General features: G+C 38.4%; 1 protein-coding gene across 1 annotated transcript; it reads left to right on the top strand.

Moving 5' to 3' along the window:
- Positions 1–1609: 1609 nt before the first annotated feature.
- Positions 1610–26516, top strand: MTFMT (mitochondrial methionyl-tRNA formyltransferase). The gene is made up of 9 exons (XM_036932335.2): positions 1610–1861; positions 3630–3839; positions 5615–5737; positions 6797–6899; positions 8035–8110; positions 13688–13779; positions 20069–20147; positions 20942–21024; positions 25977–26516. The coding sequence occupies exons 1-9, from the start codon at positions 1641–1643 to the stop codon at positions 26172–26174; spliced, it is 1185 nt and encodes a 394-aa protein (XP_036788230.2). The 5' UTR covers positions 1610–1640; the 3' UTR covers positions 26175–26516.

Genomic DNA, 26516 nt, shown 5'->3' with positions numbered 1-26516 from the left:
TCCACTAGAAAAATTAGATGTCACTGGTAGGAGGCAGCCCTGTGGAGGAAAAAAAACAGATTAGCTTGGATCCCTCAGACTGAGCAGTTGCCATGTGGCCAGCAGAGGATGCTGTGAGCAGCACAGGGCAGGTCCAGGGAGCAGGTTACCTGTGGAGAACTGGGACTGCCTAAAATTAAAGGTAGCATAATGCAGGCTCTCTAACTCAAGGAAGAGAAATGACATAAATACAAATATAAAGAGTCACACTTAAGATAGCAGCCAGGGTCTAAGGGTGAAAATCCAAATGACTATTAAGGTTGTACTTATAGGTCATGTTGTATGGAAAAAGATGATTTTTTAATATAATGGAACCATATTTCACTTACCCTAAGAGAGAATACTGGAACAGAACGTGAATGAAGGAATAGAAGGTTTGGGGTCCCATCTCACTCTCTGCATCCATGATTAGATGGGCAGAATCACTAGAAATACAGTTTCTCCCTTCCTCTTTGTCTCTCTCTTTTCTATTCAACACACAGTTTAGTTTGTCAATTTCTATGCATACGTTAGGCAACTTCCCTCAGTAATTCCAAACTGTGAGGACAGATACCCACAGAGCAGTAAGGAGGCACATGGAGAAACTCATTAAATCCATGCACGCAAGAGCTTGAAGCCTCAGGGAGGGTATCTGAAGAATGGGTATCTTTTAGAGAGAAAGAATTGTGAGGAAAGCAGCCTAAGAAGGAAAGCATGAGCAAAGGCACAAAAGCATGAAGGGAAGTGCAGAGCTCACAATTTAGGAAAAAGGACTAGACCAGGGTCTCTGGGTCTAAGACCGAGCACTGGGAAAAGGTGGTGAGAGTGACTAGATAGGAATCTGGTCTCTACAGACAGGATAAGTGACCTTATTCGAGGAGAAAACCACTGTATTGGTCTTGGGAATACAGAATCTTAACACTGAAGGTCCTTAGAGAGCTTCCCCCTAAGAATCTCCCTTATGTTCCCTCTGTGTGGGGAAAACCCGCAGGATGGAGGCAAGAAGGGGGCCTTCTATTCATCAGGATCATTGAGCTTCAGTTTCCTCAGGTGCAAAATGGGAACGCTGACTTGACTAGCACATAGGGCTGCTGGGAAGGCTAAACAGTTAGAACCACACACAGGCTTTGGAGCTACATGGACTAGCTATCATGAACCTTAGATAGGTATTTCCCTTAAATTCACTGAACCTCGAATTCTCGTCAGTAAAATGTTTGTAAAAATATCTACCTTGTATGATTGGTATGAAGAGTAAGTGAAATAATGGGTATAAAATGCTTAGCCAAAATGCGACATATAGTAAATACTCAGCAAGTATTAATTATCATAATGGCTGAGAAAATGACGTAGAGTTACGGAAATAAATGAGATTTCATTGTCTGAAAACACATTATTGTTCCCGAAAGTTCGTTTGGGAGATCGGCTAAATCGCAGAAATGCAACAAGAGTCACCGGGGCGCTAGAGCCCGCAAACCCTACCGCAGCTCTGCATAGATGCGGCCCGCCTCCAAGCAGGCCGGCCCGCCCCCCGCCGCTGGCTGACCCCGCCCAGCAGGCGGCCTACCGGCCCCGCCCCCTCCGGCCCCGACGCGCCTGCGCAGAGTAGGCAGCCCTCGGAGGCTATGTGGGTGCTAGTCCGCCGCTGCTGGGGATCCCGGGCAGCGGGTGGCGGCGCCGGCTGCAGGCCGAGGTCCCGGGGCCGCGGGGTGGCTGGCTTCGCGGGGTTCCCTGGTGGGGAGGACGACGGCGGCGCCGGAATCCGCGAGAAGCCACCCTGGCGAGTGCTTTTCTTCGGCACAGACCAGTTCGCCTGCGAGGCGCTGCGGGCTCTGCACGCCGCCAGGTACCGGGACCGGGGGTTGGGGAGCCCAGCTGCTGAAGGCGCTGATGCCGAGCCTCTGCGGCCGGTCCCGAGGATTTTGGACTCCTCGTCTGGAAATCGGCGTCACCGGCGTGGTGTGGGCCCAGACCCCGGCGTCCCCGGGCGCCGGGAAGGTGCGCCGCACCCGCCCGTCCTGTTCCGGCTACACCCCCGCTCCGGACCCTGCCTGTCGGTTCTCCCAGCGCTGCCTGCGCCCGGCGTGCCAAGCCCGCGCTAGTCGCTTTGTATACATCACGTTAGTCTAGTGCCACCATCCCCTTGGTCATTTTGCGTGTAAGGGTACTGGGACTCAGGGAGGTTAAGCGATTGCCAAGGTCGTCAGATGAGCTGGTTGGGACTAAAACGGGGTCTGGCTTCATAGGCCTCCCCTTTCCACTTCCTTCTACGGTCTTCTATTCATCCGATTTGTACCCTTCAATCCTTTGGGCTTCTTACCAGGCACATGCATCCCTTTGCACACCCATGTCTCTCTTTGCTCCCGTCTCCTCCCTGTATATGAAGGTACCCAATTTTCCGGGGCTGAAATGAGGACAGTGCAAAACGAACTAGTTCCAAGTGAATAAATTTATAAATTGGAACCCTTACCTAAGAGTTTTAGTACACTTAATATTTCTAAAATACAACGAATCTTGTTTACTGGAAAAAAAAGGTATTTGAGATCCAGCCTCTCCTGAAAGTCCATGGTATGTGGTGGCTCTACCCAAATACACTGCTCTGCCTTCTTTCCCCCCAGCTCTGTGATTTATTTCCCTACTCCGTTTTTTCCTGATGCACTGTGCCACACTCATTTTTATCGTAACAATCCATCGAGTTTTCCCTACAAACACCTCACAGCGGCCTCCCCTACTGACCTGTATCACATTCCTCCCACCACACTCCCCTCTGTACGCATACCCTTCACCTCTACCTGCACCCACCCTCCATAATCTACTCCTCCCCTTGTTGCCTCCAGTGCCTTCCATGTGTGTGTCCTGCCCCTTCTGCTGATGCTTCACTTGGCAGCTCCAGTACTCCTGCACTTTCTCATTAGGGATTCCTCCTATATACTCCTCATAACTCGTCAGCACAGGATGTGATACCTGCTAAATAAATGAACAGCCCCTGGGCACTGGAATACTATGCAGCAGGTAAGAAGGAGGCAGCTCTACAGGTGCTGCCATGGAATGACGCCCAGGGCATGTATTTTTGTTTTGAAAAGTATTTATTGTTTGAAAAACACATGGTTATGATACAAAATTCAGAAGATTCAAAGGCTATACAGTGAAAAGTCAGTTCTTCTACCATTGTCTCCCGGTTGCCAGTTCCTCACTTCAGAGACATCTGCTGTTTTCAGTTTCTCATTCTAGAAATGCTCAGTGCATACACAAGCAAATGTATATTTAACCCATTTTTTAAAAAGACTCACATAATAGCATATGTGATGTTGTTGGGAGGAAAAACAAAATGCAGAGCATTATATATAATATCTGAATTGTGTAATGTGTCAGGAAGCTTACAGAACTGTGATGTCCAAACAGTAGCCACTAGCCACACATGGCTATTTAAATTTAAGATAATTTAAATAAAATAAAAAGTAAAAACCCAGTCTCTCAGTTGTACTAGTTTTAATCATTTACCTTTAAATGCTTCATTAATTTAATCATAAAAATACCATAGACGTTTGTGAAGTAGTTAAGTTTGTAGTCATTGTCTTAACACTCACATTTTATTTCCCATCTTTCCAACTTAGGGAAAACAAAGGGGAAAGGTTAATTGAAAAATTGGAAGTGGTCACAGTGCCTTCCCCATCACCAAAAGGACTGCCGGTGAAGCAATATGCTGTCCAGGCTCAGCTTCCAGTGTATGAGTGGCCGGATGTGGGAGCTGGAGAATATGATGTTGGAGTGGTAGCTTCATTTGGCCGACTTCTGAGTGAGGCTCTTATTCTTAAATTTCCCTAGTAAGTTTTATTTAATGACAAATACAAAAAAGAGACCTTGGTCTCTATATCTAACAAGCCTGATATCTCACGAGCAATAACTTGAACTCTAATTCTGCTTTCTTCAGTATTTTCTCTTAAAATAAAAAATTTTATTAGGGCACAAATTGTAAATATGATGCTCTTTATCACCATGTATGGACTTTCATCCACCCTCATTTAAATTCCATGTGTGTGCTCATAACTCCCAGATTTGTCCTCCAGTTCAGATCTCTGCCTGAACTCCAAGCCCCTGATACCCACTGCCTCCTCTACAGCTCTGCCTTCTTTATTTAAGATGTCCAAAACCACTATTCCTGAACTTTCACCCCAAACCTGCATCTGAGTCAGGTGGTTCATACCCAAACCCTTGGAGTTATTCTTGATTCCTCATCTCACACACATCCAGCCCATCATGAAATCCTACTGGCTCTGCCTTCAAAATCAGGGTAGAATCTGACTGTCTCCCATCACTTCCCCTGCCTCCACTCATGCCTGTCACACGGCAGTTGCCTCCTCACTGTTGTCTATTTCTGTCCTTGGCCTTCTCAGTCTTTTACCAGCCCAGCAGCCAAAGTGATCCTTTTAAAGCATAAGATTAATGATCATGTCACTGCTTCTGCTTCTCTGGTGGTTTTCCCTCTCACCCAGAATAAAAGTCAAAGTCCTTATATTGGCCTGTGAAGACCTGCCTGCTTGGTTTGATCCCCTGCCAGCTCTCTGACTCAATCTCTTGACACTATTCCTCAGGCTCCCTCCACTCTAGCCACCATGGCCTTCCTGCTGGGCCTTGAACATGCAGAGCATTTACCTTCCTCAGCACCTTCACACTTACTGTTCCTTCTGTCTGGACTGTATCTGCATAGCTTATTCCCTTACCTCCTGTCTTTCCTCAAGTGTCTTCCATTGGTTAAACCTTCTCTGACCACTGTTGAAAGTTGTAATCTCTCACCAATATTCCCAGCTCCTTCTCTGCTTTATTTTTCTTATAGCCCTTAGCACCATCTGACAAACTTTTTACACATTTTGCTTTTTATTGCTTATTCCCACTCTTTGCACGTAAGCTCCATGAAGGCAGAATTTTTTTATGTTGCCTGTACCCCCGCCCTTAGAATTGTGCCACCACATGGATTGTGCTTAGCAAATATTTGTTGGATGAATGAGACTACGGTGAATAGGGGAAGTTAGAAATAAGACTCTCATCTACACAAACGGTCAAGGGCATACTCGTGCTAATGGAGACATCAGTCAACTAATGACAGCTTAGTAAATTATTAAAATTACTCATCTGTGGGTGATAGGTGTGTTGGGAAAAACAGCAAAGGTGACTAGATCATCTGATGGGAATTCAGGAAGCATTTAGGAATTCTATATGCAGACTAAGTGAAGTGAGGGTGATGATGGAAACACACTGTAAATATCATTCACATTGTCCACGAGACACCCAATAGGGTTCAAGTGTTTTTTCTCACATAGTAAAAAAATGCATTTTTTGTTTTTACTTAAAAACTTCCAGACATTATGAATTGTTGCAGAACATCTTTGGACAGTGAATAGTTGTTTTTAACTGAGTTTCATTGGTGTCTTAGGGTAAGAGAGTAAACTTACCTTTTTCAGGTGGTATAAGACTAGATTTAACTGTTAGCTTTTCAAAATTTCTGGGAACATTTAATGCTGAAAAGTTACATATTAGTTTAGGAGGGAGTAACTAAATGGTAAAGCCTGCTTGCGTACTAACTTCTGCCTTCTCACCTCAGCGGCATATTGAATGTCCATCCCAGCTGCCTCCCGAGGTGGCGGGGTCCAGCCCCTATAATCCACACTGTGCTTCACGGAGACAGAGTTACTGGAGTAACAATTATGCAAATTAGACCTAAAAGGTATGGCAATTTTTTGAGACTGTTTGTGATTTTTAAATATATGTAATCAAAAGTCTGCTTGGTAGGGCAAGTGATGGTGCTCACTGATGTCTCTAACTCCAGAGGGCTTTCCCTTTGATTTTTCCCAGATGCTAACATAAACCATATGTGTTTTTGGTAGTCTGCAGTGTCTCTTCAATGTCCTTGTGAAATTTTTAACTTGTTAATTGAAATATATTATTAACAACTAGATTTCTATAAAAGACACTGTGTAAATGAAAGATGGATCTCTGTTATCACCTAATGTCCCCATAGAAAAAAATAATTCACAAGTTAACAAGAACAACTCAAGATCTGGGATTTGTTTTAACTTATTTCATAAAAAAAGAGGGAGGGGCAGATGAAACAAAAGTGGCAAAACTTTGATAATTCTAAGATCTGGGTGATACATACATGGGGGTTCATTAGACTGTTCACTTGTTTTTATGAATGTAATTTTTCATAATAAGCATTTGATTATAGCTCATGTTAAAAATACAATTATAACCAGAAAGTTAAATATTTAAAATAAAGCACAGTTCTAATAAAAGCTGAAGGCCAGTATTTACCAATGTAAATATATTGATGTAAAATATAAAGCTTGTGGGAATGCAAAATCATTTGCACCTACTTAAGTCACCAATGATTATAATCCACGTAAACCTCTTGTCCTTTGAAAAAAGAAATATAGAAAGAAATTATGAGTTTCCTAATTTACTTCCTTGGAAAATAAATTCTTTGCTCTATTCTTTTATTATGCAAATAGAGATGTTTTCATACTACTTATTATTAATGGTAGAATTATTTGTAATTGTGTTTAAACCCCTGACGTGCAACTTTATACTTTTTTCCTTTAGGAAAAAAAAAAAAGGAAAATCTAAGTACAGGCCAGATTTTGTTTTCCTTTCTTTCAAAATGACATTTCTCCTTTGCCAATGGCGAACAGTCAAATCGATGCGCAGGGTTTAAATAAACACTCATGTAAATTATTGAGCTTAAGAAATAGTAATCATGCTATTATTTGCTTTTGATTTTTGGTAGGTTTGATGTAGGCCCAATTCTCAAACAGGAAACGGTTCCTGTGCCGCCCAAGAGCACCACAAAGGAATTGGAAGCAGTGCTGTCAAGACTGGGTGCCGACATGGTACAGTTCTGTATCTTACTGCCTTCTATTCGTTTAGTAGATTTCCTAAGTGGTTATGATGAAAAAAAGCCAATTTTATGTGTAATTTTAAGCTTTAAAACAGAAGTGATTTCTATCCCCAACTTCCTAAAAATTAGGTTGACATTTGTGATGTTATGTAAATCTTTGAGAATAAAGGCATATAATGTCCACTGTGTTTCCCAGGGAGGCATTTAGATGATTCTTCCCAGTTTTACCCTCAGTCTCATAGACCTTGTGTCCCTGTTAAACTGACCAACAGCCACTTCCTGAGGGACTCAGCATTCCTCCCACTTCTGTGCCTGAGTTCCAGCCAGTTGCATTCATGTGCACTGGAGTTCTGCTGACACCCTAGCTATAAATGAACTCCTTTGCTTTGTATAGCTCATCGAATCTGCATACAGTAGGGTCCGAGTAAATGCTTAGTGACCAACATGATGATTTTCATATGGGCTGGTTTATTTTCTGTAGAGGAAAACTTTCTTCAATTGTATAGATGGTGCTTCCTATATAGGCATTCCTCTTGGAAATGCTATTATAATAGTGGCTGTTATTTACTGAGCAACTGGTCTGGGGGCCAGGACTATTCTAGATACCCCGTAGACTTTTTTTTTTAACCTTCCCAGCAAACCTGTGAGGTAGCTATTGCTGTCAACTATCTTACAGATAATGACACTGAAGCCCAGACACGTAAATAGCTTTTCCACAATGACACAGCTAGTAGGCGGTAGAACTCGGATTTGAACCCAGAGTTGTGCGAACTTCAGAGTGCCTTCTCTTTCTGTGAGGCTCCACTGCCTTCCCTCCTGCAGGGTGACAGTGTGGGTAGCTGAGCACAGCCTGTCCTGACACTGAGGTTTGCGTAGTCAGGCAAAGGTCACTGCTCTCTGGAAGCAAATCGCTGACCTGTACCGTACAGGATCCGCATCTCTACTGAAACTCCATTGAGTAGACACTTATCTTCACTGCGTAGGCCAGTTTACTGCCTTACCCTGCCACACAGCTCTTTCAAAGCTATGGGTAATTTTATGGTATTGAATTGTTAGTATTTCTGCTTTTGTTCTTTTCATCTTGAATATATTGCTTTCGCCCCACTCACCACTCCCCCTTTTTTTAGCTTATTTCAGTTTTGAAAAATTTGCCTGAAAGTTTGAGCAATGGAAGGCAGCAGCCAACTGAGGGGGTGACACATGGTGAGTAAAGGCTACAGAGACTCTCACCTCTTCTGTATGGTTTTGTTTGTCCTCATAGCATCTGAACACTCTGACTTCTTCACTTGCACATTTCCTTTAATTTTCCCTAAGGATTGAGGGCCCACTTCTATTCCAAAGAATGGTTGGTACGGTCTCCCTCTCCCTTTTAACATGTATCCGCTTAAAAGATTGGAAATTTTTTTCCTACTCTTTGTATTGAAAAGTACCAAAGCAGAAGTAAGTTAAAAGATAGTGAGTACCTGGTTAACTCAGAGTCAGTGATTATTAACGTTTGGCCATATTTCCTCTCTTTCTATGTATGTGTATTTATTAAGTAGTTATTTTTAAATTTCTGCTTAACCATTTGGAAGTATGCACCATGACCTTTCATCCCTAAATACTTCAGCACAAATCTCTTAAGAAAGATGAACAGTTCCCTAATAACATCTAATATCCAGTTCATATATTTTCTTAGATGTCTGAAAACATATTTTATAGCTGTATATTTTTTCAAATCAGGATCTAATTGTAATTGTTATTATGTCTCTTTAGTCTCTTAATCTAGAGTAATTCTTGCATTATTTTTTCCTTTCATGTCATTGACCTTTAGAAGAGACAAGGCCAGTTGTCTCTCTCCTTCCAGTGTTATTTAACTTGTTTTTCTAGCCCTTATGTGTCCTGTAAATTGGAAGGTCTAAAGGCTTGATTAGATTTGGGCTTTAAATTTTGGAAAGAGTATTTCATAGATGGTATTCTGTTCCAGATTGTTTTTAACTGTAAGGTTTTCTTTATAGTTCTGTTTTGATTTAATTTTATTTCTTGAATATGTAAAACATTTACATGATTCAAAAGTTAAAACCATTTGAAAGGTTACACTCAGAGAACTGTACCTCTGTCCCCTCCAGCCTTCAGATGTCACAGCATAAGCCACAATACCAGCTCGCGCCAAGGCTTGTGAAGCTAAGTTGGTCCCTGGGTGGGTTGGTGATCACCAACCAGATCTTCCCAGTGTAAAGATGTGTTTCTCCCTCTGCAATAGGCAGGTGATCTGTGGGGTATTACTTTGGCACCATACGAATACCCTGTTCCCTAACAACCTTTCACATGATAATTTTAACATGGATTGATGCTCCTTCCCTGAATGAATTATTTCATTAGGGATTGCAAACTCGTGATTTTCCAGTTCCTTTTACATTTAGTAGTTGGCATTGTTCTGTAAAGGAGAGCTTTTCCTTCCTCATTAACTGGGGATGAATTTTAGTTCCTCATAAAATGGCAGGATCAATGCATAATTCTTTCTCTACTAGTTTTTAGACTAAGGATTTAGTGCCATAATTACCTTCAGTTATGGTGGTAAATGAGTTTTTTATCATGTGATTTGTGATTTTCATATATTGTGTTTTACAGTTAATTACATTTATAAGTCTTTGGGCTGCTCAAGTTGTCCCAAATTTGGCCAGTGGGAGACCCTTAAAATTGGCTCCTGTGTGTCTTTTTCATACCCCCCTGTTCCAAACTAGTTTTTGAGTGTTTCCCTGCCTTTGATTATAAGATGTCCGAGGCTCTTTGTCCCACGTTGGAACCAGCCATCTTTCCCTTGTTCATTTTAGTGAATATTATAATCTCATAAATATTGTGTTCCAAGATAAGGTATCATTGGGCAAGGCTAGACATTATATTTTTAAGTAATATTTGAGTTCATATTGTTATTGATTCACATTTTAAATTATAGGGTTTTTCTTATATTTCCTCTTACACTGAATATCTTTTTAAAAAAATGAATAACCTATTTACTTAATTGCTAAGCATTAAATAATTTCAAAATTACATGCATTAAAACTATTAGTAAGATTTAAGGTTTCTATGCAGTTTTTTTTTAATCTTTAGAATATATCCTGCTAAGAGTATTTCCAGAGCTGATTTGTCCCTCATGATTAAATTTTATTTTTTGAATATATAAAACATTTTTATAATTCAAAAGTTAAAACTCTTTGAAAAAGTGTACTCAGAGAAATCTCACTTCCATCCTTATCTCCTCCAATCATCTCCCCCCACCACTGTAAGTAACTATTTTTATTAGTTCCCGATCTAGCCTTCTTTGTTAATTCCTTTTATCAAAATAAGCAAAAATCCACATTTTTTAATTGATTTTTTCTTTTTTCTTCCACAAAAGGTGTCATAAAATATACATTCTTCTGTACCTTTCTTTTTCATTTAACAGTGTATCCTGGAGATCATTTCCTATCACTAGGAAGAGATTTTCCTTGTTCTTTTTTATGGCTTAGCTCTCACTTGAATCAATATATCATAATTTATTCAGCAGATCCTCTATTGATGGACATTTGGTCTGTTTCCAGTCTTTGCTATTTCAAGTAATGCCATTATTTAATAACTTCATGCATATGTTACTTCCTAATCCAATAGATAAGAAATTACATGTTGGAGTAGTTTTAATTTGCATTACTTCTGTGAGTGTGATTGAGGATCTTTTCATATGTTTAAGGACTATTTGCCTTTCTTTTTCCTGGGAAGCTTCTATTATATTTTTTGCTCATTTTTCTGAAGATTTTTGGTCTTTTTCTCAGTTTTTAGGAGTACTTTATATAATGGGGATAAATAAATCTATATATTAGAGTATTCTTAGATATAATACTATATTAATATTATTATATTACATAGCTATATATTTGATAAATAAAAAAATTTTATATGAACATTTATATTATATATAAAAATAAATGATTATTAATAAAGTATTATCTATATAAATAAATACTGATACAATTATAAATACTTTAAGCTATTGTTTTCTTACTTCATTTATAAAGTTTCTTTTTGCCTTGCATTTTTTTTTTTTGGTATCGTTAATGTACAATTGAACAACATTATGATTACTAGACTCCCCCTATCACCAAGTCCCCCCGACATAGCCCATTACAGTCACTGCCCATCAGCATAGTAAGATGCCTTAGAATCATCACTTGTCTTCTCTGTATACACTGCCTTTCCCGTGTCCCCCCTCTGTTACATTATGTGTGCTAATCATAATGCTCCCTTTTCCCCCTCTTATCCCTCCCTTCCCACCCATCCTCCCCAGTCCCTTTCCCTTTGATAACTGTTACTCCATTTGTGGGTTCTGTGAGTCTGCTGCTGTTTTGTTCCTTCAGTTTCTTCTTGGTTCTTATACTCCACATATGAGTGAAATCACTTGGTACTTGTCTTTTTCCGCATGGCTTATTTCACTGAGCATAATACCCTGTAGCTCCATCCATGTTGTTGCAAATGGTAGGATTTGTTTTCTTCTTATGGCTGAACAATATTCCATTGAGTATATGTACCACATCTTCTTTATCCATTCATCTACTGATAGACACTTAGGTTGTTTCCATTTCTTGGCTATTGTAAAAAGTGCTGCGATAAACATAGGGGTGCATCTGTCTTTTTGAAACTGGGCTCCTGCATTCTTAGGGTAAATTCCGAGGAGAGGAATTCCTGGGTCAAATGGTATTTCTATTTTGAGCATTCTGAGGAACCTCCATACTGCTTTCCACAATGGTTGAACTAATTTACATTCCCACCAGCAGTGTAGGAGGGTTCCCCTTTCTCCACAACCTCGCCAACATTTGTTGTTGTTTGTATTTTGGCTGGTGGCCATCCTTACTGGTGTGAGGTGATATCTCATTGTGGTTTTAATTTGCATTTCTCTGATGATTAGCGATGTGGAGCATCTTTTCATGTGTCTGTTGGCCATCTGAATTTCTTCTTTGGAGAAGTGTCTGTTCAGCTCCTCTGCCCATTTTTTAATTGAATTATTTGCTTTTTGTTTGTTGAGGTGTGTGAGCTCTTTGTATAATTTGGATGTCAACCCCTTATTGGATATGTCATTTATGAATATATTCTCCCATACTGTAGGATGTCTCTTTGTTCTACTGATGGTGTCCTTTGCTGTACAGAAGCTTTTCAGCTTGATATAGTCCCACTTGTTCATTTTTGCTTTTGTTTCCCTTGCCCTGAGAGATATGTTCATGAAGAAATGGCTCATGTTTATGTCCAAGAGATTTTTGCCTATATTTTTTTCTTAAGAGTTTTATGGTTTCATGACTTATATTCAGGTCTTTGATCCATTTCGAGTTTACTTTTGTGTATGGGGTTAGACAGTAATCCAGTTTCATTCTCTTACATGTAGCTGTTCAGTTTTGCCAACACCAGCTGTTGAAGAGGCTATCATTTTTCCATTGTATGTCCATGACTTCTTTATCGTATATTAATTGACCATATATGCTTTGGTTTATATCTGGGCTCTCTGTTCTGTTCCACTGGTCTATGGGTCTGTTCTTGTGCCAGTACCAAATTTTCTTGATTACTGTGGCTTTGTAGTAGGGCTTGAAGTCAAGAAGTTTAATTCCCCCTGCTTTATTCTTCCTTCTCAGGATTGCTTTGGCTATTTGGGGTCTTTTTTGGTTCCATATGAATTTTAGAACTATTTGCTCTAGTTCATTGAAGAATGCTGTAGGCATTTTGATAGGGATTGCTTTGAATTTGTAGATTGCTTTAGGCAGGATGGCCATTTTGACGATATTAATTCTTCCTAACCAAGAGCATGGGATGAATTTCCATTTATTAGTGTCCTCTTTAATTTCTCTTGAAAGTGATTTGTAGTTTTCAGGGTATAGGTCTTTCACTTCCTTGGTTAGGTTTTTTCCTAGGTATTTTATTCTTTTTGATGCAATTGTGATGGAATTGTTTTCCTGATTTCTCTTTCTGCTAGTTCATCATTAGTGTATAAGAATGTAACAGATTTCTGTGTATTAGTTTTGTTTCCTGCAACTTTGCTGAATTCGGGTATTAGATCTAGTAGTTTTGGAGTGGATTCTTTAGGGTTTTTTATGTACAATGTCGTGTCATCTGCAAACATGGACAGTTTGACTTCTTCCTTGCCAATCTGGATGCCTTTTATTTCTTTGTGTTGTCTGATTGTCATGGCGAGGACCTCCAGAACTATGTTGACTAGAAGTGGGGAGAGTGGGCATCCTTGTCTTGTTCCCAATCTTAAAGGAAAAGCTTTCAGCTTCTTGCTGTTAAGTATAATGTTGGCTGTGGGTTTTTTCATATATGGCCTTTATTAAGTTGAGGTACTTGCCCTCTATACCCATTTTGTTGAGAGTTTTTAATCATGAATGGATGTTGAATTTTGTCGAATGCTTTTTCAGTATCTATGGAGATGATCATGTGGTTTTTGCCCTTCTTTCTGTTGATGTGGTGGATGATGTTGATGGATTTTCATGCGTTGCATGATTTTTATGTAGTCATTCTTATTATTTTCTAATTGCTTCTGGATTTTGAGTCATTGTTAGAAGGGCTTTTCTACTTCTGGGTTATAAAGAAATTCACCTGTTTTCTTCTAGCATTTATTTTATTTATTTATTTATTTTTACTTTATCTTATGGAAAATTTCAAACATATTCAAAGTTGAGAAAATAATGTAATTAATTCTCTTCTTCCTATCATTTCAGCATCAATAGTTATTAATTCATGGACATTGAACCTGATATTCTTGCTATTGGCTTTATTTTGTAGCCCCTAAGATTTCTGCTTGTACCAGCTGTATAAAATGGGAGGAACAAACTTCAGAGCAAATACTCAGACTTTATCGTGCCATTGGAAATATAGTAAGTTGGAAATGCTATTGTTTTGTAGGAATTAATCTCATCAACTAAGCCTAAGAATCCTGAGGTTCATTTGTTTTAACTTGTTTAAAATATGGTAAAATAAACATAACATTAAATTAACCATTTTAACCATTTATATATACATTTTTAAACTGAGGTACATACAATAAAAGGCACAAATCTTAATGGGCAGCCCAATGAATTTTGACCTGCATATGAACTCATGTAACCATCAACCAGTTCAAGATATCAAACATCTCACCAATTTTCTCCCCCTCTACCTATTTCACCCATCTAGCTTAACCATTTTTAAGAATATAGTTTAGTCACATTAAGTACATTGACATTTTGCTGCAACCATCACTCCAACCCATCTCCAGAACTTTTTCATCATCCCAAATGGAAACTTTATGCCCGTTAAACACTAACTCCTCAGTTCCCCCATTCCCACAGTCCCTGATAACCACTATTCTACGTCTGTCTCTGTGAGTTTCCCTATTCTGGGTACCTCATATAAGTAGAATCATACAACATTTGTTCTTTGGTGTCTGACTTACCTCACTTAGCATAATGTTTTTAAGGTTCGTCCATGTTGTACCATGTACCAGAATGTCATTCCTTTTTAAGTTTGAATAATATTCCATGTGTATATGTACCCATTTTGTTTATCTATACATCCCTCAATGGACATTTGGGTTTCCATCTTTTGTCTATTGTGAATGATGTTGCTGTGCAAATTGGTGTACAAATATGTTTGAATCCCGGCTTTTAATTCTTTTGTGTATCTGAAATTTATTTTTTAAAATATTCTTTAAACATTTTTTATAGGGGGCTTTAAAATTCATAAAGCACTTTCAAATATATGTTTTGCAGGTTCCCATAACCAGTTTACTTATCCCATTTCATAGGTGAGGAGAATGAAAATGAAGTGGCTAACTTTGGAATGCCTAGTGAACTACATAATTAATCTAAATCTTCTAACTTCTTATCCATTATTTTTTTCTAGTATGTCTTTCTGCTGCTGGCCAATTTTTTACAATTGAATTTTTAAATCCTTGATTTCTACATGTGGGACACAAATGAAGTTGCAACCACTTCTTAAAATAGCTGAGTTAATATGTTTTCTACCTTTATCTTGCATCTACCTACCATTTCAGCATTTTATTAAAAATAATGATAATAATAACAATAATAATAAGGGAGAAATATGGGATTCACATATAAATCAAGTATAAAAATCAAACGAATATTCATATTTGACCTGATTGTTTATAGTTCATAATGCGTAATCAAAACCAAAAGTTTCTGTGATGACTGCCCTTGCACTGTTCACCATGTAAGAACTTATTCACTATGTAAGAATTTGTTCACCATGTAAGAACTTGTTCATTATGCTTCAGAAGATTGGAGACTGTTGAGAACTAGGCTTGGGGTTGATTAATGATTGTGCATTGAGTCCCCTGTACAGAATTTTATTGTTGTTAACAACCATTTGATCAATAAATAGGAGAGATGCCCTCTCAAGAAAAAAAAAAACAGCTGAGTTAAATTCTCAGTTCTTTGACAGAAATTTTGGATTTCTTTCCTTTCTTTTGGTAGCTTCTTATGTTGTTTAGTCTCTGGACCTACCAAATGTGGGATTTTTAATGGACCACCTCTCTCATTAATGTTGGGTAAAATGGAGAATTGCCATTGAATATCTGTAGTATGCCAAGTTTTTCAGTAAGGATCACGGCCTCATCTTATGGGTATTATCCCACTTTAAGTTGGTGAAATTGAGGCTTAAAGTAGATACTCAGTGAGTGGTTGGTTATTGAATGTTGCTTAAGATCATATGGCTACTTAGTGAGAGTCAGGTTTTGAACCTGATCTGTATGAGATCAAACCCTGTACTTTTCCCACTACAGCAGAATAGCATAGGGAAAAGAACTAAGACTTTAGAGCCAGACAGAGCCAGGTTCCATCTTGTCTCTGCTAATTTCTAATGTTGTAGACTTGGGAAATTATTTAACCTCTGAACTTTAATTTGTTCATCTGAAAATTAGGGCTGATATAAAGTATATAAAGCATCTAATACAGTGTCTAGGACAGAGCAGATACTCATTAAATGATATATGGTATTATTCATTCATTCATTCATTAACAAAGTATTTCTTGAAAGCCTATTATGTGTCAGGCATTGTTCTAGGTACTAGATAGAGATACAGATGATGTGGGAAGACAGAAACAAATAAATAAGAAAATATCAGATAATGTGCAAAGTTTTTTGATGAAAATTAAAATAGGATAATGTGATAGACTAACTGGAGATTATTTTAGATTGGTTAAAGGGGGAATTCCTCTCTGAACTGACATTTAAGCTTAGATCTGACAATAAGGAGTCAGTCATGCCAAGATCAGGAAAAGAGTATTCCAGGCAGAGGGAACAGCTAGTACAAAATCCAAGCTAGGCTAAAGGTAAAGACTTCACAAGAAAGAAAAAAAAATACAAGTCAATATCCCTTATGAATATAGAGGCCAAAATCTTCAATGGAAATAGCCAACTGAATCAAACAACATATAAAAAAGGATTATCGAACATGACCAAGTGGGATTTATCTGAGGAATGCAAGGTTGATTCAACATAAAAAATCAATCCATGTAATATACCGCATTAATAGAATAAGAACAAAGCCACATAATCTCAGAAGGTACAGAAAAAGCATTTGACAACATTCAATGCCCTTTCATGATAAAAATGTTCAATTATAAGCTAAGAAGGTAAGGGAACTTCCTCAACCTGATAAAGAACTTCTACAAAAAGCCTACTGCTAACATCATATTTAATGGTGAAACACTGAAAGCTTTCCCCCTAAGGTCAGGAACAAGACAAAGGTGTTCACTCTCACTACTTTTTTCCCTTAATTGAAGTATTGTTGATAGAACTCTACTTTCATTCAACCTTTTACTGAAGGTTATAGCCAGGGGAATTAGACAAGAAAAAGAAACAGGGATCCAGATTGGAAGGGGAGAAATAAAACTCTCTCTATTTGCAGATGACATGATCTTATTAATAGAAAATCATAATCCCAAAATAAACTTTTGGGGCTAATAAGCAGTAAAGAAGACCTACATAAATGGAAAAACCTCTGTGTTCATGGATTGAAGATTTAACATTGTTAAGATAGCACTGTCCCCCAAATTAATTGAGTACAATTCCTATAAAAATCCCATTTGACTTCTCTGCAGAAATTGACAAGTTGATCCTAAAATTCATATGGAATTCCAAAAGACCCAGACTAGCCAAAACTTTTGAAAAAGAAGGACAAAGTTGGAGGACTCATACTTTTCCTGATTTCAAAACTTATTACAAAGCTACAGGGATCAGGACAGTGTGGATCCCTACCTCACACCACATACAAAAATGAACTAGAAACAGACCAGAGAACTAAATGTGAGAACTGAAACTATAAAAACACTCGAAAGAAAACGGGTAAATCTGCATGACCTGGAATTGGGCAATGGTTTTAAGATATGATGCCCGAAGCCTAACCAACCAAAGTAAAAATAAGAGAAAATGGACTTCAAGATTAGAAACTGTCAGGCTTTGAAGGACCCTATTGAGAAAATGAAAAAACAACTTACAGAATGTAAGAAAATATTTGCAAATCATTTATCTGATAAAGGTCTCGTATCCAGAATACATAAAGAACTCTTACAACTCTAGCAAAAAGACAAATTTCATGATTAGAAAATGGACAAAGGATCAGAATAGACATTTCTTCCAAGAACATATATAAATGGCTACTAAGCACATGAAAAGATGGTCAACTTCATTAGTTATTTTGGAAATGCAAGTCAAAACTCTACTGAGATACTACTTGACACCCACTAGGATTGCTACAATTAAAAAAACGGACAATAACAAGTGTTGACAAACGTGGAGAAATTTGGAACCCTCATACATTGTTGGGAATGTAAACGTGCAGCTGCAGTGGAAAAGAGTTTGACAATTCCTCAAGAACTTAAATTAGAATTACATTACTACATAATGATTCTCCTGCAGTGCACCTTTCCACTGAGAAAAGCTTGTGCTATAATAGAATGAGTACTTAGAGCCAGAAGGTGAGATTTGATTCCTAGATTTGCCATTTACTAACTAACCAAGAGCAAGACATTTATCTTCTCTGAACTTCTGCTTTTTTACTTCTAAAATGAGGTTAATGACCATGTCCACAACTGTCAAGGTCAAAGGAGGAAAATTCTGTGATGTAAATCCATGCAAACATATGGTTTCAGTAGTAATGATGGTGGACACTGAAGTGACTACATTCTCAGCATCCCTTTCCTTTCTCCAGTGCTCTGATGATATGGTGAAGATGAGCTTTACCCTCCTCAAGAACAAGAACTCTGTATTCTGATTGTATACCTAGCATATTCATAATTTAGTAAATATAAATCTTTTTTTAGTCAGCAAGCATGTTTCTAAAGTATTTTGAGTTCTCTGAAAGAAAAAAGTTACACACTTAAGAATTGCTTCATAACTTTTATTAGAAGCAGGTGAAAAAAAAAACAAATTGTAGAAAAGGATATTGTACCAAAATATGACATATTTAAGTTACAAACAGCTATGAACTTTTCTTCAAATTTCTTTCTTTGATTTAAAGTTCAAATCTTTGAAATAACCTAGCTCTTCTGAAAATTAAGTGTCCATTTTAGGGGATGTCATATAAAGAGCACTGAGTTAAGAGTGAGAAAACGGAGACTGATGCTTGGCTCTACCACTAACTTGCTGTGTCTAAACTTGGAAAAATAGCTCCATTTCTCTGGGCCTCACTTTCCTCATCTGTGAAATAGAGGGTTGAACTATAGTCTGAAAATAAGTTTACTTCAGAAATTTGAGAGAACTTATTTCCTGGTATATGCTTATTTTTATTAGCAGATTTTTATTTACTAATAAAATTGTATTTTTTATTAGTAAATCAAAATGTGGTAAAGATGGCATTTCACATTTCAGGGAAGGGTGAGGTGGATTATCCAGTAAGTAGGGTTGGGACAACTGGTTAGCCATTGCGGAGGGAACCCTCAAATTATACTTTTTAAAGTCAAAAAAAAATCTAGATGGATCAAGAATTTAAATGTTAAAAAAGAAATGAAACTGCAAAGAACTAGAAAAAAGCACAGTTGAATAATTTTATAAAACCTAGTAATCTTGGCCTCTTTAAACATGGCATAAACCACTGTAGTCATGAGAGAAAAGGCTGGTGAGTATTAGTTTATAAAAATAAAACAGTTACACGTGGAAAAAATTGCTATACCCAAGACTAAAAGTCAGCACACGGGGAAAAATATCCTTAACCTATATGAGAGTTAAGGGGCTAATTTCCTAAAAGTATGAAAGGCTTTTGCAAATTAGCAAAAAAGATGAACTTGGTTTTTTTTTTTCTTTAAATGAGCAAAGGGCGTAAATAAGCAGTTTTCAGAGAAATAAATAAAATGTACAAATAAAGATAAGGAAAGCTCTTCAGCCTCACCAATATAGTAAACAGCAATAGATTATCTTTTTTTTTTTTCCTTGTCAAGGCAGGTTAGCAATAAAATGCTGATGCTTTTTAATTCAAGTAGTCCCCTTAAAAAAACAGTTATTCTCCAGAAATATAAAAGTCCCCAGAGATATAGCTACCAGGCTCTTTACTACCACAACTCACAACTTTTTTAACTGTAAGAAATTGCTATTTCTAGTAGCAAGAAATTGAAAAAAACTGAAATGTCCATAAAGTTATTGGTTGCATACATTATGGGGCAGTCATAAAATGGAACACTGTGCAGCAGATAAAAAGTGAAATAAGTAAGTGTGCACTGGTGAATGCAGTCCATGCTTTATGGCTAGGCCAAAAAAGTTTCTTGTAAAACAGCGTGTTCTAGATTTTTGTAGTAATAATATTTGTAGGAAAAAATACAGACTGTTAACAGTGGTTACTTCAGCAGATGGGAGTACAGAGTATTTTATTTAAACAGTATTTAACATAATTGCTGTAATGCAATTTTTATAATAAACCTATTTTAAATTAGGAATATTAATAAAGGTAGAAGCACATTGATTTTCACATAGTATTTAAGATCTTACAAATCTGAGAAGCTAACGTGGAGGGTCACATCTGTGTTCTTTTCCTTCAGATTTAGAGACCAAGTTCCCAATTCCTCTGTAACTGGGAGAAAAGTCAGACCAGATTAACACAAAATAGCAGTTGAAAAGGGTTTGGGGTTCATGTAGCCTCCTTTATCATACCTTCTTTAATTTTATTTGCAGATTCCGTTGCAGACACTCTGGATGGATAATACCATGAAACTTCTGGATTTGGTAGAAGTTGATAGTTCAGTCCTCACTGGTACTTTTGAATAGCTGACATGGAGAATGTTTCCACTGTAGTCTATTTGAAAATGTGCCTGTTTTTCCATAGGTCACATTTACTAAGAATAGGATTTTTATTCTTTTTCAGTTCAGTAATGATACTTTACATTCATTTATTGTCTTACTCCTTGCAGTATCCATTCCCTTGTATTTTTTCATTTAGTCATCATGAGATTTCCTATATTAAGGTTTTCAGGGAGTGCAAGATGACTTGGTTAATTTCATTCTGGTGAATATGTTAATAAAATCTCTGGACAGCTCAGGGAGAATCTTAGTTCAGGGTGTAGCATTTCATGACACAGGTCTGTTCTAAGGCCCATCAATGCCGTCCCCATGTGGTGGACTGAAGAGAGTGTGAGCTGCAGAGGGAGCTGGTCTAGCTCAGGAAGAGTCGGAGTCCCCAGGACTCTAGGAATCAGGACCTGTTTGTTCATGGATGGAAGAGCCAGCCTAGATCATAAGCCTCCTGTGTATTTCTCCGCTGCTAGCTAGTTATTTCCCTCAAATGGTCAAAACTTCTATATTCAACATTTTAGGCTGATCTCTGGGAGACTGGGTGAGGATTCAGAGCTTCTTATGTGTACGAACAGCTTCCCTTAGGGTTTGAGATATACACAAGCACCATGGCTCCATTGTAATATTTAGATTACAAAGTCAGCAGATGTGTCCTCTCCAGTATTAGTACTGCCTCCCAAGATGTTTTTTAAAAAGCACCATGAAGTGGCATGTTTATTTATTCTCCTGTATCCTTTTCTCTCCCCCATTCTTCAGATGCAAAATTAACAGGACAGGCTGTTATTCCAGGATCAGTAATATACCACAGACAATCCCAGTGCCTGTTGGTTTGTTGCAAGGTATGTTTTCCTTTAGTTTTAAATTATCAACTTAGCGGAGCCAACATGGCGGCGTGAGTAGGACAGTGGGAATCTCCTCCCAAAAACATATATACTTTTGAAAATACAACAAACACAACTAGCCCTAAAAGAGAGACCAGAAGACGCAGGACAGTGGCCAGACTGCAGCTACACCAGCGAGAACCCAGCGCCTGGTGAAAGGGGTAAGATACAAGCCCCGGCCCGGCGGGACCCGAGCGCCCCTCCCCCCAGCTCCCGGCGGGAGAACAATAGGCAGAGCGGGAGGGAGACGGAGCCCAGGACTGCCGAACACCCAGTCCCAGCCATCCGGGCCAGAGCGCAGACACAGTATATGCCCAGGGGGCCCTGGATACTGGGGGTACAGGGAGTAAGACCTCTGAGCGGGTGCTGAAGCTGATGCCCCTGTGACAAAGAAAAGCGGGGGCTTTTTGAAAGTCTTAAAGGGACAGGGACTTAACAGCTTGACGGAAACAACCCAGGTCACAGTACAGCAGCTGGAAATTACAGGGAAAACCGGGTGCACTAACCCCCTGGGCAACAGCTCTGAGACCCCTCACGGAGGCAAACAGTCAAGCAGCCCCCCCATCCATCACCCCACTGGGCGCTGCGAAAGCAGAGAAGAAGCCTGAGACAAATTCCGCCCACAGAAAGGGAAATTTCTCCTTCCCGGCCAGGCAAGACACAAAGACCCAGTCTACACGCAATTACCCAACACAAGCCACTAGGGGTCGCAGTTGCCCCAGTAAAGAAAGGCCAGTAGTAAGTGAAAATTTTGGCCCTCCCAGCTGACAGTCAATAGCACCTGTCAACATGAAAAGGCAAAAAAATATGATTCAGACAAGACTAACCCAGACAGCTTCGGCATCTGCTACATCTTCCCCTGAGAAGGAATCTGGGGAGATAGATTTAGCCAGTCTACCTGAAAAAGAATTCAAAACAAAAGTCATAACCATGCTGATGGACTTGCAGAGAAATATGCAAGAACTAAGGAAGGAGAATTCAGAAATAAAACAAGCTCTGGAAGGACTTCAAAACAGAATGGACGAGATGCAAGAGACCATTAATGGACTAGAAAACAGAGAACAGGAACGCAGAGAAGCTGATGCAGAGAGAGATAAAAGGATCTCCAGGAATGAAAGAATTTTAAGAGAGCTGAGTGATCAATATAAAAGAAATAATATAAGAATCATAGGCATTCCAGAAGAAGTAGAGAGAGAAAAGGGGATAGAAAATGTCTTTGAAGAAATAATTGCTGAAAATTTCCCCAAACTAGGGGAAGAAATGGCCTCTCAGACCACAGAGGTACACAGAACTCCCATGACAAGGGATCCAAGGAGGGCAACACCAAGACACATAATAATTAAAATGGCAAAGATCAAAGACAAGGACAAAGTATTACAAGCAGCCAGAGAGAAAAAAAAGGTTACCTACAAAGGAAAACCCATCAGGCTATCATCAGACTTCTCAACAGAAACCCTACAGGCCAGAAGAGAATGGCATGATATACTTAATGCAATGAAACAGAAGGGCCTCGAACCAAGACTACTGTATCCAGCACGAATATCATTTAAATATGAAGGAGGGATTAAACAATTCCCAGACAAGCAAAAGTTGAGGGAATTTGCCTCCCACAAACCACCTCTACAGGGCATCCTACAGGGACTGCTCTAGATGGGAGCACTCCTAAAAAGAGCACACAACAAAACACCCAACATATGAAGAAGGGAGGAGGAGGAATAAGAAGGGAGAGAAATAAAGAATCATCAGATTGTGTTTATAATAGCTCAACAAGCGAGTTAAGTTAGACAGTAAGACAGTAAAGAAGCTAACCCTAAACCTTTGGTAACCACAAACTTAAAGCCTGCAATGGCAATAAATTCATACCTTTCAATAATCACCCTAAATGTAAATGGACTGAATGCACCAATCAAAAGACACAGAGTAATAGAATGGATAAAAAAGCAAGATCCATCCATATGCTGCTTACAAGAGACTCACCTCAAACCCAAAGACGCGCACAGACTTAAAGTCAAGGGATGGAAAAAGATATTTCAAGCAAACAACAGAGAGAAGAAAGCAGGTGTTGCAATTCTGGTATCAGACAAAACAGACTTCAAAATAAAGAAAGTAACAAAAGACAAAGAAGGACATTACATAATGATAAAGGGCTCAGTCCATCAAGAGGATATAACCATTATAAATATATATGCACCCAATACAGGAGCACCAACATACCTGAAACAAATATTAACAGAACTAAAGGAGGAAATAGAATGCAACGCATTCATTCTAGGAGACTTCAACACACCACTCACTCCAAAGGACAGATCCACCAGACAGAAAATAAGTAAGGACACAGAGGCACTGAACAACACACTAGAACAGATGGACCTAATAGACATCTACAGAACTCTACATCCAAAAGCAACAGGATACACGTTCTTCTCAAGTGCACATGGAACATTCTCCAGAATAGACCACATACTAGGACACAAAAAGAGCCTCAGTAAATTCCAAAAGATTGAAATCCTACCAACCAACTTTTCAGACCACAAAGGCATTAAACTAGAAATAAACTGTTCAAAGAAAGCAAAAAGGCTCACAAACACATGGAGGCTAAACAACACGCTCCTAAATAATCAATGGATCAATGACCAAATCAAAATGGAGATCCAGCAATATATGGAAACAAATGACAACAACAACACTAAGCCCCAACTTCTGTGGGACGCAGCAAAAGCAGTCTTAAGAGGAAAGTATATAGCAATCCAAGCATATTTAAAAGAGGAAGAGCAATCCCAAATGAACGGTCTAATGTCACAACTATCGAAATGGGAAAAAGAAGAACAAATGAGGCCTAAGGTCAGCAGAAGGAGGGACATAATAAAGATCAGAGAAGAAATAAATAAAATTGAGAAGAATAAAACAATAGCAAAAATCAATGAAACCAAGAGCTGGTTCTTCGAGAAAATAAACAAAATAGATAAGCCTCTAGCCAGACTTATTAAGAGGAAAAGAGAGTCAACACAAATCAACAGTATCAGAAATGAGAAAGGAAAAATCACAACAGATCCCGCAGAAATACAAAGAATTATTAGAGACTACTATGAAAACCTATATGCTAACAAGCTGGGAAACCTAGGAGAAATGGACAACTTCCTAGAAAAATACAACCTTCCAAGACTGACCCAAAAAGAAACAGAAAATCTAAACAGACCAATTACCAGCAACGAAATTGAAGCGGTAATCAAAAAACTACCAAAGAACAAAACCCCCGGGCCAGATGGATTTACCTCGGAATTTTATCAGACATACAGGGAAGACATAATACCCATTCTCCTTAAAGTTTTCCAAGAAATAGAAGAGGAGGGGATACTCCCAAACTCATTCTATGAAGCTAACATCACCCTAATACCAAAACCAGGCAAAGACACCACCAAAAAAGAAAACTATAGACCAATATCCCTGATGAACGTAGACGCAAAAATACTCAACAAAATTTTAGCAAACCGAATTCAAAAATACATCAAAACCATCGTACACCATGACCAAGTGGGATTCATCCCAGGGATGCAAGGATGGCACAACATTCGAAAGTCCATCAATATCATCCACCACATCAACAAAAAGAAAGACAAAAACCACATGATCATCTCCATAGATGCTGAAAAAGCATTTGACAAAGTTCAACATCCATTCATGATAAAAACTCTCAGCAAAATGGGAATAGAGGGCAAGTACCTCAACATAATAAAGGCCATCTATGTAAATTATCATACTTGATCTACTGAGTTTATGGTTTGTATCATTTGCTTGCTTAGTTAGGAGTTCATTCAACTGCCCATCAGATTGAACCAGTGGAAAGTTTCATTCTCTTAAGAAATAGTAGAATCTCTAGTATAATTTTTTGAAAGTGATGAAGTTTTGCCAAGGCATTATTATTACTCAAACAGTGGAAGAAAGTTCAGTCACTTTAGGGCTTAAAGAAACTTACATATTTGCAGTCATCCAGTTTAACTAATAAGCTCGTGTTACTATGTCGTCTTGATATGACTGTCACAAAAAATAGCCATATTGAATTATTTAGCTGAACTATTACAGTGCAGGCATCCTTGCTCTTACTGTTCACCAGGGGTTAAAGAGGCAATTTCTTAACTAAAATAACTTTGGAACCATTATTGTTTAATGAGACGGTGGGAGAAGACTTCCACGTTTCTCCCATTTCCTGGGTATTTTCCTTCATGTGGTGCTTGTATGCGATGTTTCATGCTCAAGAGGTGGTGTTTGAAATGTGTTAGAGTGATCTGACCTATGCAGACTGTAGATGCAGAACTCCTACATCAACTTCTCTTCATCTTTCTTCAGCTCATTCTGGCACAGTGTTGGGTGCATGTTTGCTGTCCTTGTTTGGACGTTTGCTGTCCTTGTGTGGGTCTGTATATGTCTGCAGTTTGCTGTCACAGAAGCAGCGCGGGTGTCTGACCATGTGCATTTGAGTCCTACCGCTTGCGTACCTCAGACAAATCACTCACCTCTCTGGGCATCTGTTTTCTCTTCTGAAATTGGTTTTCTCTGGGGATGATATTGGATCTGCCTACCTTTTTGGGCAGTTATATTTTAATGACTAGTCACAATAAGATACATGGACATACTCAGAAAATTGTAAAGCATATGCAAATTTAACATACCTTTTTGTCCTGCTCTCTTTATGTTTCATTAGGTTTGTACAGGTCTGTCGTTTGTTATCATTCCATGGTAATAAACTTTGAGAGTCAAAGAATCTTATGTTACTTAGTACAGTGCTATTTGCAGCTAGGCATTTAGTAAAGATTTGTTGATTTATTTGTTTTCACGATAAAAGTTTTATAAGCAAAAATTTAGCACCAGTTTTGCCACCACTGCCTACTCACTATTTGTCTTTTGCCCTTTAGGATGGCTGGATTGGTGTTCAATCAGTGATGCTCAAGAAAACACTAACAGCTACTGATTTCTACAATGGATATTTACACCCTTGGTACCAGAGAAATTCCCAAGTACAAATAAGCCAATGCAGATTTCAGACTCTCAGACTTCCAACAAGGAAGAAGCAGGAAAAGAAAATTGTCGCTGTGCAACAGTGCATTAAATAATTAGGAAGAAGATGGACAAGGACCTGCTACATATTTATAATTTATTAAAAGCCTTATTTGAAAGGAATTACCTTGACTTTCAAAGATGACACTGTTGGAGGAAGAGAAGATTATTGTCAAAAAGATGAAAAGATGAATCACCTCACTTTCTTCTTTTTAATAGTAGTTTAAAAAAGCTTTTTCTATTTGAATAACAAGAGAAGCTTTAAATAAATTTTTTATTTATAATTAAAGTCAAGAAGATTGTATCTTTCCCTATAAGCAAGTACAGCTAACTGGTATATGTATATATACTGATGAGGTTCTTTTAGAAAGTGCATCTATTAAATTTTTTAAATCATA

Source organism: Manis pentadactyla, chromosome 11, assembly GCF_030020395.1.
Source record: "Manis pentadactyla isolate mManPen7 chromosome 11, mManPen7.hap1, whole genome shotgun sequence".
NCBI lineage: Eukaryota > Metazoa > Chordata > Mammalia > Pholidota > Manidae > Manis > Manis pentadactyla.
This window is presented reverse-complemented; position numbering and strand designations above follow the sequence as displayed.